The following is a 15,167-nucleotide window of genomic DNA, read 5'->3' as shown; positions in this document are numbered from 1 at the left end:
ATGTTCTATTGTTATGGTAGGGTCATTATGGGCCTCAAATGACAATGTAATAGCTGATAATAGTTCACATGGCCTTTAATTAGTTTACAATAGCTTTTAGGGCGAGACATGGGGATTTTAATTATACTTCTATGATAAAGTCCCTGAGTAATGTATAAATTCCATAATCATATTTATGGAATAGGCCTATGGTGTAATTGGTAATTGCAATTAGCCGGTTGAAGTAGTTTTCATAACCAAGATCATTTAAAATGCAGTCAAAAATGGTATAGGGCACAAAAGCAGACTAAAAAGATTTCTGGCTAAAGCGTCCATGAAAATATCTAGATGCACATTACATTTTATAATTGAAAGCAATTTGCACCAAGACTTAATTTATTGCTTGGAAAATGCACACCAAAAAGCAGTACATTCTCAAATTTTTTGGGGTTGGACCCCCAGACCCCCGCATTTGTCGTGGATCATGCCATTTTGGTGACATTGCTATTTTTTCCCCGAGAAGAACCCCTCTAAAATCAGTGTACAGGCCTGGTGACGAGTAACAAACAGCTCACACTGAGTCTCTCAGCAAATTCGAATTTTCGGTGCTTCGTTTTGCTGGAATTTTGGGTCACTCAAGGATCAGGGAAAATCAGGGAATTATCAGGGGATTTCGGATTTCCAGATCTGTAAGAATCCTGTGCCTCACTATCTCGTTTCATCAATGACCACGCAACGCCAGGGTTCACTAGTAGAGCGGTCTAGATCACCGTGGATACAGCCAGTTCCAGGGTTGACTCGCCGTCGACAGTGCAGTGGCGTATTCAGTTCGCCAATTAACTATGGGAATGATTGATTGAACCGGTTTCTTGTATGGCAGTCTGGTGTCTGTCTGCTGTTAGATGTAGTTCACTTATAATAGGCTCAGATGAAGGTACGGTATTTTCATATATAATGATGTTAAATGTACCTGAAGACATTAATGTATATACTAGATTTTACGTAGATATTCGCCGGGGACAAGCACTAGATCGGGGAGGTTGGTAGCGAAGCAGTTGCAGGGGTCTGATCGGTATAGTACAGCGATATATCAGTGTGCATTTTAGGCCAGCACACAGTTCACAACGATCATAGGTATGCGTAAATGCTATTTTGCCAAAACTGTTGGGTGCGACTTTGAAAATCCAAGGAAAGTGTGGTGAAAAGAGTTAGCTAGGTGTCAGACAAGTTGTAGACATCAAGACTCACAAACTAACATGTATTTCATCTAGTAAGATATATGAGGTATTAACAAATGTTAGGGTGACACTTCACTGCGGGAATATTTCATTATCAATTTCACCATATCCTATCAAATGCATTATTATTGAATTGTGCCTTGAAACCCTAACAGCTGAAATAATTGAAATTCATTTTCCACATTGCCACAATACGGGTGTGGCCAGTTTTGCTTTGCTTACTAAGGGGTCTGGTTCTTCCCTAGAAAATTTTGAAAATTTACTGCTTTTTGGTGCAATTTCCAAGCAATAAATGTTATCCTGATGCAAAGCGCTTTCTCGAATATTTATCGCATTGAGATGTAGTTTCCAGGCAAGAATGATGAAATCCTGAAGAATATACGGTGTCTTTTTATTTAGAATTTTATCTGCCGAGTCTCAGGCCCGTGCCCATTGTCTCGGGTGCGAACGCATCTCCCTACATGCAGATCCCGAGTTCCGCTATTTTTTGTCAAAGCAAATTTTCAATATTGTGAAATATTCACTAACCTTGGCTGGAAATGCATCTAAAACGTTTATAGTTTTTCACAACTTTCTTTTTGGAGGACACCGCGCCCAAACCCCTACGGGGGGGGGGGGGGTGGCTCCACTGTCAAATAAGCTCCAATTCATCTAAACTCATCAAGCACCCACCCAAAAGAGAGGCTGTCGGCTCGTGTCTAGTGAAAATGTGACCTTTTCTACCTCTGGGATTGAGACGACTTAAAGTGTAATTTTTGTTTTTTTTCCGAATTGGTGGACGACCGAATAGGTATGGTGGCTTATAAGTGCCATAGTGTAAAATTCCTGGTATGCAAATGAGGGTGCCAGAACGCAAGAACGAAAAAAATGTTGAAGTTCCTTTAAAAAAACTCCCTTTTGGCGACCCCGCCTAAACAGATTTCCGTCATGGAAACCCCGCCAAAACAACAAAAAACGTCGGAATTTCTCTAGGCCTAAAGATCCATTTTGGCTCCCCAAAACTAAAGGATTTTTCGTTTTTGGCGGAGTCGCCCTGGAAATCGCATCTCGGAGCGTTTTCAAGTTTTACAATCTACTGTTCCGGATCTGCCCTTTTAGGCCTATGTACGTATGAATTAATTCATGTTTCACAAAGCTATTTTCGGTCCTATTCGTGAAGAATGGTCGACGTCGGAAATCCGGAACAGAGCGAAGAGAGTGAGACTTAAATAACAGCTTGGAATAGCAAAACTGGAACTGATTTATTTTTACGCACAAACTAATTATATACATTGAGATACGAGACAGGTGGAGACATGGAAAATGATACAAAAACAAAGGTGACGAGTAGTGACATGACAGCGAGACAAACAACAATTAACGCATTAGACACAGACAAATTGTCTCAAGAAACATTTAAACATTAAAGGAATTTAGAATATAGATGAAATGTATACAACAATTATCATGGCCATTTAGTGTAGTTAAACATGTCTGATAAATGTGAACGGCAACTCGTGGTGGTTTAGTTTTTAGGATTGCTTTTTTGGTACGAGAATTCATAACTTTAATGCGTCATGTTTGATCAGAACAAGGGCCTCGCTAACTCATGTTATGCAGTTAGATAATGATGCCTACTGGGACTAGATAAAAACAACTCATCCATAAAACAATCATAAAACAACTCAACCATTCCATCTCATTTTAACCGTTAGATGATGAGTGAAACGACAAAATTCTAGTAGCACTTTGTACTTGATATCTATCGTCTGGTCTTTTGGGAAATGATCGTACATATCGTCACAGATAATATTAGCGCAATTAAGCTAAATTTATGAGTTGTCCTATGCATGTTGTATACGCATTACGCCCTGTTCTTTCGACAGAATATGCTGTAATGGAAATGCTACGTAACTCGGCAATATGGATTCTTCTCTTCAGTTCGGGTTTTCTGGTGACGGCCACCTCGGCGAAGACGATGCGAGTCGGTAGGTAAAATATTTCGCAATCTTATTTTCGATCCCTTGGAATTCGTTTACCCGTCGAATCCGCGATGCTTCTATCGCCTACTATGATACAGTGAGTTAACCCTTGGGTCCTAGTTTTTCAGAAAATTCAGAATGATATTCAAGTTCATGCTTGAGTAAGCGTCTTCATTTCCCTATAATACCAGAATCTCGAGAACCAATCTGCCGGTACAGGCGCGGATCCAGGATTTTTTCCAGGAGGGGGTTCATAAAGAATGTTTAATGTTAAACCGCCGACTTAAATCTCTGATAGGGGCCTATTCGACATTATGAAGGTAGCCCTTGATCTCTAGTACCGGGATGTCGATGTAAATGGTCCAAATTTTGCAGGCGTGACCTTGAAAATCGTTACTATAGCAATTTGCTTTTATTTTTGATATCATTTCCACGATTGAAATACTATTATATGATTATGAATAACAAAAGGGATGATTAAATTTCTTATTCATGTGACAAGTTCAGCCAAGGCATTATCTCGGTATTATATTGACTCTTCGAAATATGCATTGTTGTTGCCGTGGCAACGGATTAATCGTGTATACGGTGTCTGCTGTCAACGGTCCTGTACAGTCATCGCCTAACTCATGCGTAGGATCGCAATGACAATATTGGCGTTTATTTTGTAATTAGATTATTTCATCTTAGACTCTGATTTTCTCTTTAATGAATTTTCATGTCTTTTTGATATTGCATTTTGCTAGCAATTAGGGTATTGCGTGCGCGGATGTGCACTACGTCATCGATATTGGCGTGTTTATGTTGTACTTTTCACAATCGTTCCTACCATTTTGCAATTTAAATCATCTGTCAGTAGGATGGCTTTCTCTGCCACTCGACTATAAATCAGTTGCTTCGTTGCACCCAAGGCGTCTATCATCCATTTTACAATTTATCTTTTGTTTTACAGCTTGTATCATCACCGATGATTTTGTGAGAATGCAAGAAAGAGTCGAATATTTTTCAAGTGCCATCGCGCGAGTCCAAAGTCGAACTAATGCACCGAAACCGTCTATCAATTTTACCTTCGTCGACATCCGGTCGGAGATCAGAAGAGGAGTCGGTCTCAACGAGAAATGTAAGTTGGGTTTATCCATTGATTACGTACGCGTTGTGGAAAGGGAGGGGTCTTATTCAACTGTATACAACCCATCACAGGTATAAGGTGGAAGACACAGAAGTTACAGATCTAATAACACGAATAAAAAGAAAAAAAATACAAATTCAATAACACTGTACTTGCTTAAATGAACAAACAGAAATAACTGAGTAACCCATTGGGACTATGCATTCATAGAAGTATACATTTAAATAAAAGACTATAGAAAATGCTAATGAGAGCAATGATTCAGTAGACAAATGCAATTTTTAAATAAGTTTCTTGCATAAAACTGCAAGTTCCGTTGGTGATTGAGCATTAAATTTAGTAAAATGTTGCACCATCTGGTGGTGCGTGCCAACCGTTTTATTGACACTGTTTGAATTATTTATCGTTGGGGAAGGAACCGCGTATTTTCAATAGAGGAACATTTTCATATTTTCAGTAAAAACGGTACTGCAAGCAAAATATGACGCCGCGATCGGACCACCGGTAGATTATTTTCAAAGATACATAGGCACGGAATATTTTATCGTCGGCGCCGGTGTGCAAGCTAAACCATGTCCACCTAACAATAAAGATAAAGTACATAACGTTCTGCCGACTTTGGATCAAGTGATGAGTCTTGTTTTCAGTTTCATAAAAACGTCAGAAGACAAGCACTGCTACAGTTTCATGATCATAACACACAATACAGGTATGCTTCGACACTGTTCATCCGCTATTCAACGTTTAACCAAACGATTTGAAACATCGAGAAATCGTTATCAACAGGATAACTAAAACTAATAAAAAAATTGATACCTTGTTACTCATTCTGCTGAAATTGAAGTTGTCCCATACTGTACATTATTTTTCTAAAAATCACGATCAAGCTGACAATTACATATCCGGCAGTGATAGAAATGAACTGATTACAAATTTTATTGCAGTATCAACAATGATCCGGCCGATTAGGGGAAAGGTAACATTTTATTTTAGCCTGATTTGGCAGTTTATGGAAACCTTAGAAAATTACACCAGTCAGTTTGTGACCAGTAGATAGATCTAAACTACACCTTTTTTAGCTACAGTTGACACACGGATTAAGTGTTTATTCAATTATGTATATAAATTATCATCCAGACATATGTCAATGCATATTACACGAAAGATGATCATTATCAGGGACGTAGCCAAGGTTTTAAAAGTAGTATAGGCTGAAATGTATGAAATCCACGTATTCACTTATATTATATCAATATCATTCTAAAGGGTAATAAAAAAACAATACGTATGTGTAACTATTCAAGACTCGTCCAGCGAGTTAAGGATCTGAATAGAGATGTTTTAATGGTCTTAGCGAAAAAAAAGTGAAGACCCGGGGCTACAGTACGGTACTACATTCTGTCTACATCTCTGTCATTATCGCGTCGAGAAAGTAGTAAAGCATCATTATAAAACCTAAATATTTGGAAGTTTCTTATTTTCAGGTGAGCTCGACGATTTCCTTCGCTCGTTCGAATGTTATTCAAAGCGGTTTAAGGAGAAACCCTGTTTCAGACATTACCCGTTCGTTATGAGTTGGACAAACAGCAGTAAAAACCAAAATGGACTAACGCGTCGTCAACTGGAGACTTCACGAGCTCTTGGAATATCGCACATTATCGTATTCTCAAGAATGCCGAACGCGTACTTTCCGTTCGAGATTGTAAGTACGAGGAGATTTCTGAAATCAGGGATGGGTTTCGCAAGGGCGGGGCCAGCATTTTCGGAAGGTTGTGACACCAGGATACGGGAAGGCACAAAAGTAATCGCGAAGGGCACTTGGCGAGCACCGAAAAAAAGTCCTGAAATTTTGGCGCTCTCAAAGGCTATTTGGTCGCAGTTTGGTGGGAGGGGGGGGGGGGGGGCTGGTCCCCCTGGATCCGCCCCTGTTACAAGAAAATTACCATTCATAATAGAACATCGAACGCAAAAATACGACGTTCGCTGCCGCCGAGGTCAAGGTCACGCAATTTTATCTGACATGGTTTTATGATACCGTTCAGTTACCTGCGGCTTCGGTAACAGTCAAAATGTAGTCGGAAAATGAGATTGGCACTAGTGCAAGCATCGGTTATCGAAGTGAATCGACTTTTTGCGATCTTCTTAGTAGATTTGAGCACGGTCGCTCTAGGTTGGGCCGTAGTTTCAGATGGCTGCAAACGTGAAATGTGCTACTACCAAACATGTACCGCGGTTCCTTAAAACTTATATTTGATATCTAGTACCGATAGTACGTTTTTGAGACCTAAGGAATCAGACCTCGGAGAAGCAACTAAGTAACAGCTTTCTCTTCACAAATAACCGAGTTAAGAAAAGATACCATTTTAAAAAGTAATCTTTAATATCATTCCACAACTTTTATAACTCCTCTAGATACACCACACTCTACACTCTAGATACACTACACCGCATTAATCACAATTATGATGCACGAGACGCATTAAAAATCTCAAGCCAGAATATGCAAAATGTATATCTGTTTTCGTCTGACATCGTTCATTGTGGGATATTTCTCTTGACCGTATAGAAACATACCTCATTTTGGTCTTAATACGACCAGTGGAAGAGTGCAGTCTAAATAAATCATCGTTTTTATATCCATTTTACGATGCAGCATTTATTCAGTTAGTTAAAGGTTTATTAATGGTAACATACACAGAACTCGTAGATGCGGTTCCAATGTTGATAGATTAATTGCCTGCGTAGGTTCTCCAATTTCAAGTCTGGAAGTATCGTTAATTAGTTGAGCGACGATAGTAATAGATTATCACATAGACCTACCAGGTACCGGCAATGAGAAAATGAACAACATGCGTCCGGTGCCTTGTCCAACAAGGGGTATCCCCGTGGAAAAACTCGGTTACTATGTAGTTAAAATGAAGAAATTCAGTGTTTTTTTTGAAAATTCCGCGATTCCGTGATTCCGCGATATGACAACACCCGAGTTATCTCGTTGTTTTGCGATAAGTTACATCCACTGGTCACAATTGACTTTACAATAATAATTTATATCCACATAGAACTACGTATGCAACACGCATACTGTTAGTTCGATCATGGACGTATAAACTAAATTAGTTTATACGTCCATAGTTAGATAATATTACTTGACCAATGATCAAGAAACAGCCAATCAGAAACTGTGTCATTCCCGCATGTCAGTAAATAAGAATGATCAGCTACGAGATAACTCGTAGCGGCATTGACGGCAAAACTGGAAGTACTTACGAGATAACTCGTGCTTGGCAACGTATGTTTTTTAAGTCAGTGAAAGTGTTACACCTTGGCTGAACTCGTCAGACCAGTAAGTTATTAAACCATCCGTTTTCATATCCGTGCCTGAATGATAGTGTTATAATCATGGAAACGACACTAAAATGAACAAATAGTAGTTGCTATAGCAACGATTTTCAAGGTCACGCCTGCAAAATTTTGACAAATGATAATCGGATCCCGGTAGTAGAGATCAAGGGCTACCTAAAAAAAAAAACAAATCACGAATATATCACAAATAAATCAATTTTAGAGCCCTCCTGAGGCTCATGGACCGGACTATGTACGAGCATGACAAAGAAGAATGTAGTTTATTCTTGGACTTTTGCAGGCAACTTATTTTGGTATGAACACATATCTTTATCGCTGGCTTTATCTAACATACGTAAGTATTGCTTTGTTAGAGTAGAGACGTTTCGACTGAATTCTAAGAGATATTCTATAAACTTAGAGAGTAATGACGTTTCCACTCAATCCTCTGAGCTATTTTCAAATTTTGGGAGTTGCGTTGATGCTTGTATTTTAAAAATTTACTTTCATTTTCTATTTTTAGGAAGATGTTCCGTATGATTTTCTTGCGCAGTACGAAATTACGCAAACGAATCCATCGCTGTCATTTCTCGATATGTTTAACGAAAGTCTAGTGAAAACGTACAACCTGAACAAATTACTAACATACGATAAGACTCGAGATTACGGATTGTTCGACACGCTTCTCACTCTGAATAAATTTGCCGAGCAACGAATTAGGGAAAAATCGGACGGATTTTTCGTATGTTAAGAGGCTTATTTGTATAATAGGGCATGGAAGATTTTGGAATGGTGGTCTGGGTTCATAAACAGCATCCTCCCCCGGCGAGATTCGAACCTGATGGCATCGAGATTGCCACGGTACGAAATCCTGCAACACTAGACCGAGTGTGCAGCTACCCGCGCAGCTTAGAAGATGTCATTATTGGCCAATCAGATATCCCGTTTTAGTTTCAGCCCGGGTGTTTTCCAATTTATACTCCTTCCGTGAAATTTACCTCAGCGATTATACAACGAGCAATCTGATTGTCGCTGCAAGTTTACGCGCGGCAAAGCTGCGCATGTATCTGCGCACCCGGTCTAGTGTGGCAGGTGTTTGTGCCGTGGCTCAGTGTAGCGATGCCATCGGGTTCGAATCCCTGCCGAGGGAGGATGATAACCAGGGGCGATTCCAGCCTACAACTCATTATCCGTCTCCCTGTTTTTGATCCAGATTTTGCCCTGGCCTTGCGGATCGATCATTAGAGGACATGGCGCACGTGCTCCCGTCGCAATTTTTCCCGTGTCCTCGTTTGGGATTGAAAATACAATGGACATATTTTTCAGGGCATTTCAATTAGACAGCCACAATCAATTAGACAGCAGTCGGCCTATCAAGATTTAGCTTTTATTCTCTCGATTGTCCTTCAAGTGCCAGAAATTGCACTAAAATTTCAAATTTTCCATACTCCTCTTTTGGCTGCGTAGATATTTAACCCGCCCTTTTTTATACGTTGTCCCTTTAAAAATGTATGTGTCTAATTCGATTCTAGGATTCTGAGGTAGAAGTTGATGGGTTAAGCGGTCATTTTAACTTCTCGCTGAAGAACTTTCGTAAGACGCCGGTCGTTTATGTTTGTGAAACGAACGGCGAGCGAAGTAAGACGGATTGTGTAATGACTGAGTTAAAGGTAAGAAAGTGTCAAAAGTAGAGGACGTACCAGATTTTCACTTCGGTCAAAATAGCAACTTTTTCTACTATTCGGTACTTTTATAGCTTTATAAAGTCAATCCTTTCCTGTGAATCTGTTAAGTTATGAATTTCGTAAAAGAAACCAAAAGGACCAAGGTCCATGGTCGAAGACAGTGTTTAAAATTGACTAGTCGTGAGTGGATGCACGAGGAGATGTCAGTTTACTTGTCATTGAAAACAAATTTAAGTTCCTCGTTATATCTTCTTTTCTATACAACGCACGCCGAACAATGTATTTTTCGTCTGTCTATCCGAGGCGGTCTGTGTTTACGCGAGGCGGGCGCCGCTTACCTCGCCATGAATATACAGCACAGTACTACCTGTCTCTAGCCTACTACGTGCCATCCTCCCCCGGCAGGGATTCGATGTCATCGGGATACCCTGCAACACTAGACCGAGTGCGCAGCTGCACGCGTAGCTTAGATGATGTCATTATCAGTCAATCGGATATCCCGTTTTATTTCAGCGTGGGTTTTCCCATTTATAGTTATTCCGTGAAATTAACCTCAGCGACTATACAACGAGCAATCTGATTGGTGCCGCGAGTTTTCGTGCGGTTAACCTGCGCAAGTACCTGCGCACCCGGTCTAGTGTGGCAGGGGTTCGTGTCGTGGCTAAGTGTAGCGATGCCATCAGGTTCGAATCTCTGCCGTGGGAGGATGACTACATGTAGGCCTACTAACTAACTCGGGGGATTTCCAATGAGTACCGCTTCAAATGGCGCAGTTTGCGTAGATAATGCCGGGTGATGCAGGCATTACTGGTTATTTTCATGAAGAAAATCCCTCGCTCGCACTTACTGTCAAGTAACAAAATACGAGCTAGTGACAAATCCGCAGTGGAGACAATACTCTGCCGATCCTCTCCAGTCAGTCTAAACCACTAACTGCGCAGTTTCTTAATTATCAACCATACTTTTGAATGTATCAGTGCGCGAGCACCTGCGAGGATAGTGATCGGGATCATTGATGAGTAAAACCGATATAAACAATTCACTGACAGGTAAGCCCTTCATCGCTTTCGTATCCTAGCTCTGATTGTGACCTATAAAGGGTCACGACGACTCGTCAAAAACCCGCTAAATTACTAGCGGTGTCTGCTGGTTTTCGAGTGGAGCGAGATAGTTCTATGCTCTGATTAATCGTCGTTGTTTATTTTTCATGTTTAGTTCGTGGATTGGAATCAAGTCCACCGATCAAAACCGATCATTGCTGTTCCAAATGGATGTGTGAGAGCATTTTCTGCAGACCACGCGGATATTTTGGTTAGACTGGTCAGTATTATGATGAATACAATTCAATTTTCAACAATACTTAAACGCAACCTCCAAGACGCAGTTTAGGGCAGTTCCCAAGCCTCACATATGTCATTGATGCACTATTTTATTTGAACAGGAACCACCGTTCTTTATGAAACCAAAAGATGGAAAGCTTACCGGATTATTTTACGATTTACTTGAAATGTACAGTACTCTCCTTTGTGTCAGCTTTGATTACGCTGATTACCCGATAAGTGAGGATCTATTTGCTGTATTACAACAAGTTGTGAGTATTTATATTTGATTTTGATTTTTGTTTTGGGGATTTTTCTTTGAATTGGAAGACTGAGCGTTTGTTGAAAATGAAGTAATATTAATCTTGTTAGTCTGATATTTTATTGGCATCATCTGGTGGGTATGCCGGCACTCCATTCAGTAACAGTAAACACGATTAAAATTAGGTAAATTTTGATTTCCAGGCGGATGCAGCGGCTGGTGGATTCGCCGTCGATGTAGAACAGAAGAATGTCGTCGATTATACTGCCCCGATATATCCGGCGTCGCTGCATTTGTTATCCAGGGTGCCCAGAGTTGAAAAAAATCGCTGGCAATTTCTTAAACCGTTCGTCGGCTCATTTTGGCTGGTCGTGCTGGCGATGATATTCGCCATAAGTATATTACTATCGTTGTTGACGTTTATAGACTACACAACCGACACGATCTCGTTTGCGGACACTTTATACTTTACAGTGGCTCGATTCAGTAGCGGCAGTTCGGAGACTAATCCTAACGCGATTCCCAGTAGGATCCTCGTCGCCATTGTAATGTATCTAAGTATGGCGCTGTCGGCCGCCTATACGGCCAATATGACGGCGTTTCTGAGACTGAGAGCCGATGAGCAACCGATAAGAAATCTGATCGAATTGATCGAAAGGGGCGAGGGGAATTTCGGTGTAATAGATCATTCCGAAGTTAAGAAAATATTGTCGAAAACACGGAAATTTCCCGAGATCATGGTGTGGAACATCATTCGCCGAACCGGTAACATTCTGCCGGATTTAGAAACCGCCGTTGAGCGGATTGTCAACGAAAATTTCATATTGCTTACCGACACGTTGACGGCTCGGTACGCGGTGGCGCAAAGATGCGACTTAATCGAGCACGGACTGAAGCAGTTGTATGGATTACGATTCGCGTTTGCGTTGCCGGTAGGTGCAATGGTAAAACGCCCGATCGATGCGTTGATCGTCGCGACAAGAGCAAGCGGACAGCAAAAAGACATAGAAGAGAAGTAAGTTTCGAAAAGATGAATACTATTCATTATCGGTTGAACCAGTGCATAACTGGCCTCTAGTAAGTGACAATCAATGTTTTTTTTTTTTCAGGTATATGAAGCGTCAGTTTCTATGTGATCGCGACATAATGTGGTTAGACGAAATATCAGAGACTGAACCGTTGACGTTTTTTGAAATGTCTGGGGTGTTTTTCACGTTGATTATCGGACTAGCCGTCGCGTCATTTGTAGCGCTTATAGAACACTTGCTGTTGGTCTACAGAAGAGCGAAATCGCAGGAAAATACCGGCGGCGGCGGCGGCGATCCGAGTAACCAGTCACCAGAACCCGTACCTCTTTGAGACATCGTTTATTCAGATTAGACAATCAGAGGTTAGGAATATCCATTGTATTATCTTGAGGCACCGAGATCCATACGGAAGACCAGGTCGCTATCGCAAACCCCCATGTCTGCCGTGAAGCCGAGTGAAAAGATGACCAAAAACTAAGTCTCAATACATTGATCAATAGATAATAACAAAGCTATTAGATGAAACAATCACGGATGATAATAATCTGTGCGAATACGACGATGAACCATCATTTTTCCCCTAAATTCCTTATATGCATATCCAACTGATATTGGCCGTTTCTGAGACTGAGACAAAACCGGAAGATAAAAATAGCTCATTGTTTACCACCATGCGTATAATAGTGTATTCGTAAGAGATTAGTCTGTCGGTGGTGGTGTGGGTTTTTATATGAACCGTCGGTTTGGTTGATGGTTGTCGAAAGATTGGGAGAAATGGTAGAATGAAAAGGTTAATGCCAAGCAAGATGGGTTCAAGACAAACCATCAGAAATGTCTCCACAACTTCCCAAAATAACTGCATTAATTTGTCTTTGCAGACGAAATTTTTTAAAAGAAAAACCCTATAGTCCAATTGGGCTAACATTGGTATCCCGAACAACATAGTAAATCAATCCTTATATATCTACGGTTTATCCACGATAGCGGAAAATGTAGGCCTGTTATTCTTCGAATAAAGTGCCACCTAGTGGCAATACCGGACATCGCATGGACAAGAAATTTGGTACTTAGGTAGATTTCAGTATTTTGAAGAACTTTGCAAATCAAAACTATTCTAAAAAGTCTAGCTTAGCCAAAGTGGATCGAAATTTACTAATTTTCATGTGAAATTGAACGATCATGAAATTCTAAACAATTTAAAGCCATTGTCAAATGTGTATAGTTTGACTGCCATAGGCTAAAAGGTACGTAATTGGCGATGAGAAGCGCCACCTGGTTGCCACATAAATAACCACGTGAACTCGAAACTGAAGACGTAGCATGTTCTTTGTGTTTCGCGACTTTTGTGGGGTCTGTACGAAGTTTCTGAATTTCTAAAGTTCTATTGCAGGAGTTCTGTTAATAAAAACTTATATATTCGGACTAACCTTTAGAAACAAAAATGAAAAACAAAGATGGCCACCGACCGTCCGCTGTTGGCCGAACCATCAAGATCTTATAGAATATTCAGGAACAAGTAATTGAGAATACATTTGTAAAGCAACATCGTTTTAGAACCACCAGAAGCGTTTTAGAAGCACCTTCACCGTTTTAAAAGTCTCCCGCTGGCCAAACAAATAAACCGATCAGAACATGGAATAGGTCCTATGCAATACTATGAAGATAAATCTGAATCTCGGTTACCAAGAACGATACGACACATTATTGCGCTACTATAGCTATGATGTTTAAGAACACCTGACGTCGACACCGTTAAACCGAACGAAAATTCCTTCGATAGCAAAAAATTAGCGAACGTTATGAACATACCTACTGAGTTTCGTAAATATCAAATCTATAGTTACTGAGTATGTTGTTACACAAATTCGGACATCATTTTTCTACAGGACGCCACCGGTTGTCCGATCCAAAACTCTTTCGATAGCAAACAATGGCGTACCAAGGTGATCAAGTGTACCAAGTTTCGTGAAAATTATCCTTTAAGTTCAGGGCTGACTGACGACGACGGCTCATCCTACAGCTCCACTTCGGCCACAGCTGAGCCAAAAAGGATGTAAATTTCAAATGCGATCTGGGCTTACTTCAGAGATCATGTATATCACGATCAAAGATCACGGTCATGTATGTATTTATTTCGATAATATATTTAGTGTATAAAAATTCGTTTGTTTCAATGTCTTTGCGTTGTGTGACGAGTGATTTCATCTGGAGCGGTGTGGCCGAGTGGTTAAACTTTCGACTGATGGACACTGTTAATACCCACGTGTAGTACCACATTTTCCAGAGGGAAAAGGTTCATATGTCCGAAGATATTTTACTAGGTTAAAGTTGTTTATTTCGGAAATGAACAAATAATAAGAATTTAGAATGTTCGCCCTAGCCCGGTTTATAGACTGGTATTACCTTTAACCCGGGGCTAAATCAATTGAAAATGAATTAAATTAAAAATGAGTTAGCCCCTGGGTTAAAGGTAATACCAGTCTATAAAACCAGCCCCTGGGGCCGGTTGCATAGTCATGGCTTAGACTTAAGACCAGTCTAAGACCAACTTAGTTCTACAGCCAATCTAACAACTTAAGACCATTCTTCAGATTTAAGACCACTTTTGGACTTAAGTCACGACTGTGCAACTGGCCCCTGGTGTTTTGTTTATTACAGACATTATTTGTTTATCGAGAGAAAAGTTGCGTTTTATGAGTAGTTTCTACATTAGATACATAGTTTCTACATTTCTGATTAGATAAATCAGAATTATAACTTGGTCAATAATCATTCTTTCTATTGAAGAAAATTAGATGCGATTTACGCAGTTTTGTATGTGCAATATTTCTTCATAAAAGGGCAAAGTTCATTTTCGTCTTGGGAATTCAACTGGATGAGATATCTCCCGGACCAAAAGAAAATGTATTGGCATCACAGGCCCGTAGGCAGAGGGGGTTACTGGAGTTACGTACTAGTTACTGACCCCCCTCCCCCCATTTGGCTGATAGTGCCCTTTTTCTGAGATATACTTATTTGATTTAAACCCCTTCCCTTTACTTCTTAACCTTGGGCATACTTTCCATGAAAGGTCACTTCAACATACAGACACAGGGTACCTCTTTCACCATCCTCCCCCGGCAGGGATTCGAACCTCATGGCATCGAGAATGCCACAGTACGAGACCCTGCCACACTAGACCGACTGCGCACCCGGTCTACAGTGAAAAAACATACAAAAACATA

The 15,167-nt window shown here is 40.4% G+C and overlaps 1 protein-coding gene across 1 annotated transcript; it reads left to right on the top strand.

The window, feature by feature from the left end:
- Positions 1-2,377: 2,377 nt before the first annotated feature.
- On the top strand, positions 2,378-14,051 carry LOC141902212 (glutamate receptor ionotropic, kainate glr-3-like). The gene is made up of 12 exons (XM_074789853.1): positions 2,378-2,414; positions 3,083-3,184; positions 4,131-4,298; positions 4,765-5,016; positions 5,792-6,009; positions 7,951-8,004; positions 8,173-8,391; positions 9,182-9,319; positions 10,550-10,654; positions 10,776-10,925; positions 11,119-11,930; positions 12,025-14,051. The coding sequence occupies exons 1-12, from the start codon at positions 2,378-2,380 to the stop codon at positions 12,272-12,274; spliced, it is 2,505 nt and encodes an 834-aa protein (XP_074645954.1). The 3' UTR covers positions 12,275-14,051.
- Positions 14,052-15,167: the final 1,116 nt, after the last annotated feature.

Source organism: Tubulanus polymorphus, chromosome 3, assembly GCF_964204645.1.
Source record: "Tubulanus polymorphus chromosome 3, tnTubPoly1.2, whole genome shotgun sequence".
NCBI lineage: Eukaryota > Metazoa > Nemertea > Palaeonemertea > Tubulaniformes > Tubulanidae > Tubulanus > Tubulanus polymorphus.
The sequence above is the reverse complement of the archived record's forward strand: the minus strand, read 5'-3'. Positions and strand labels throughout refer to the sequence as shown.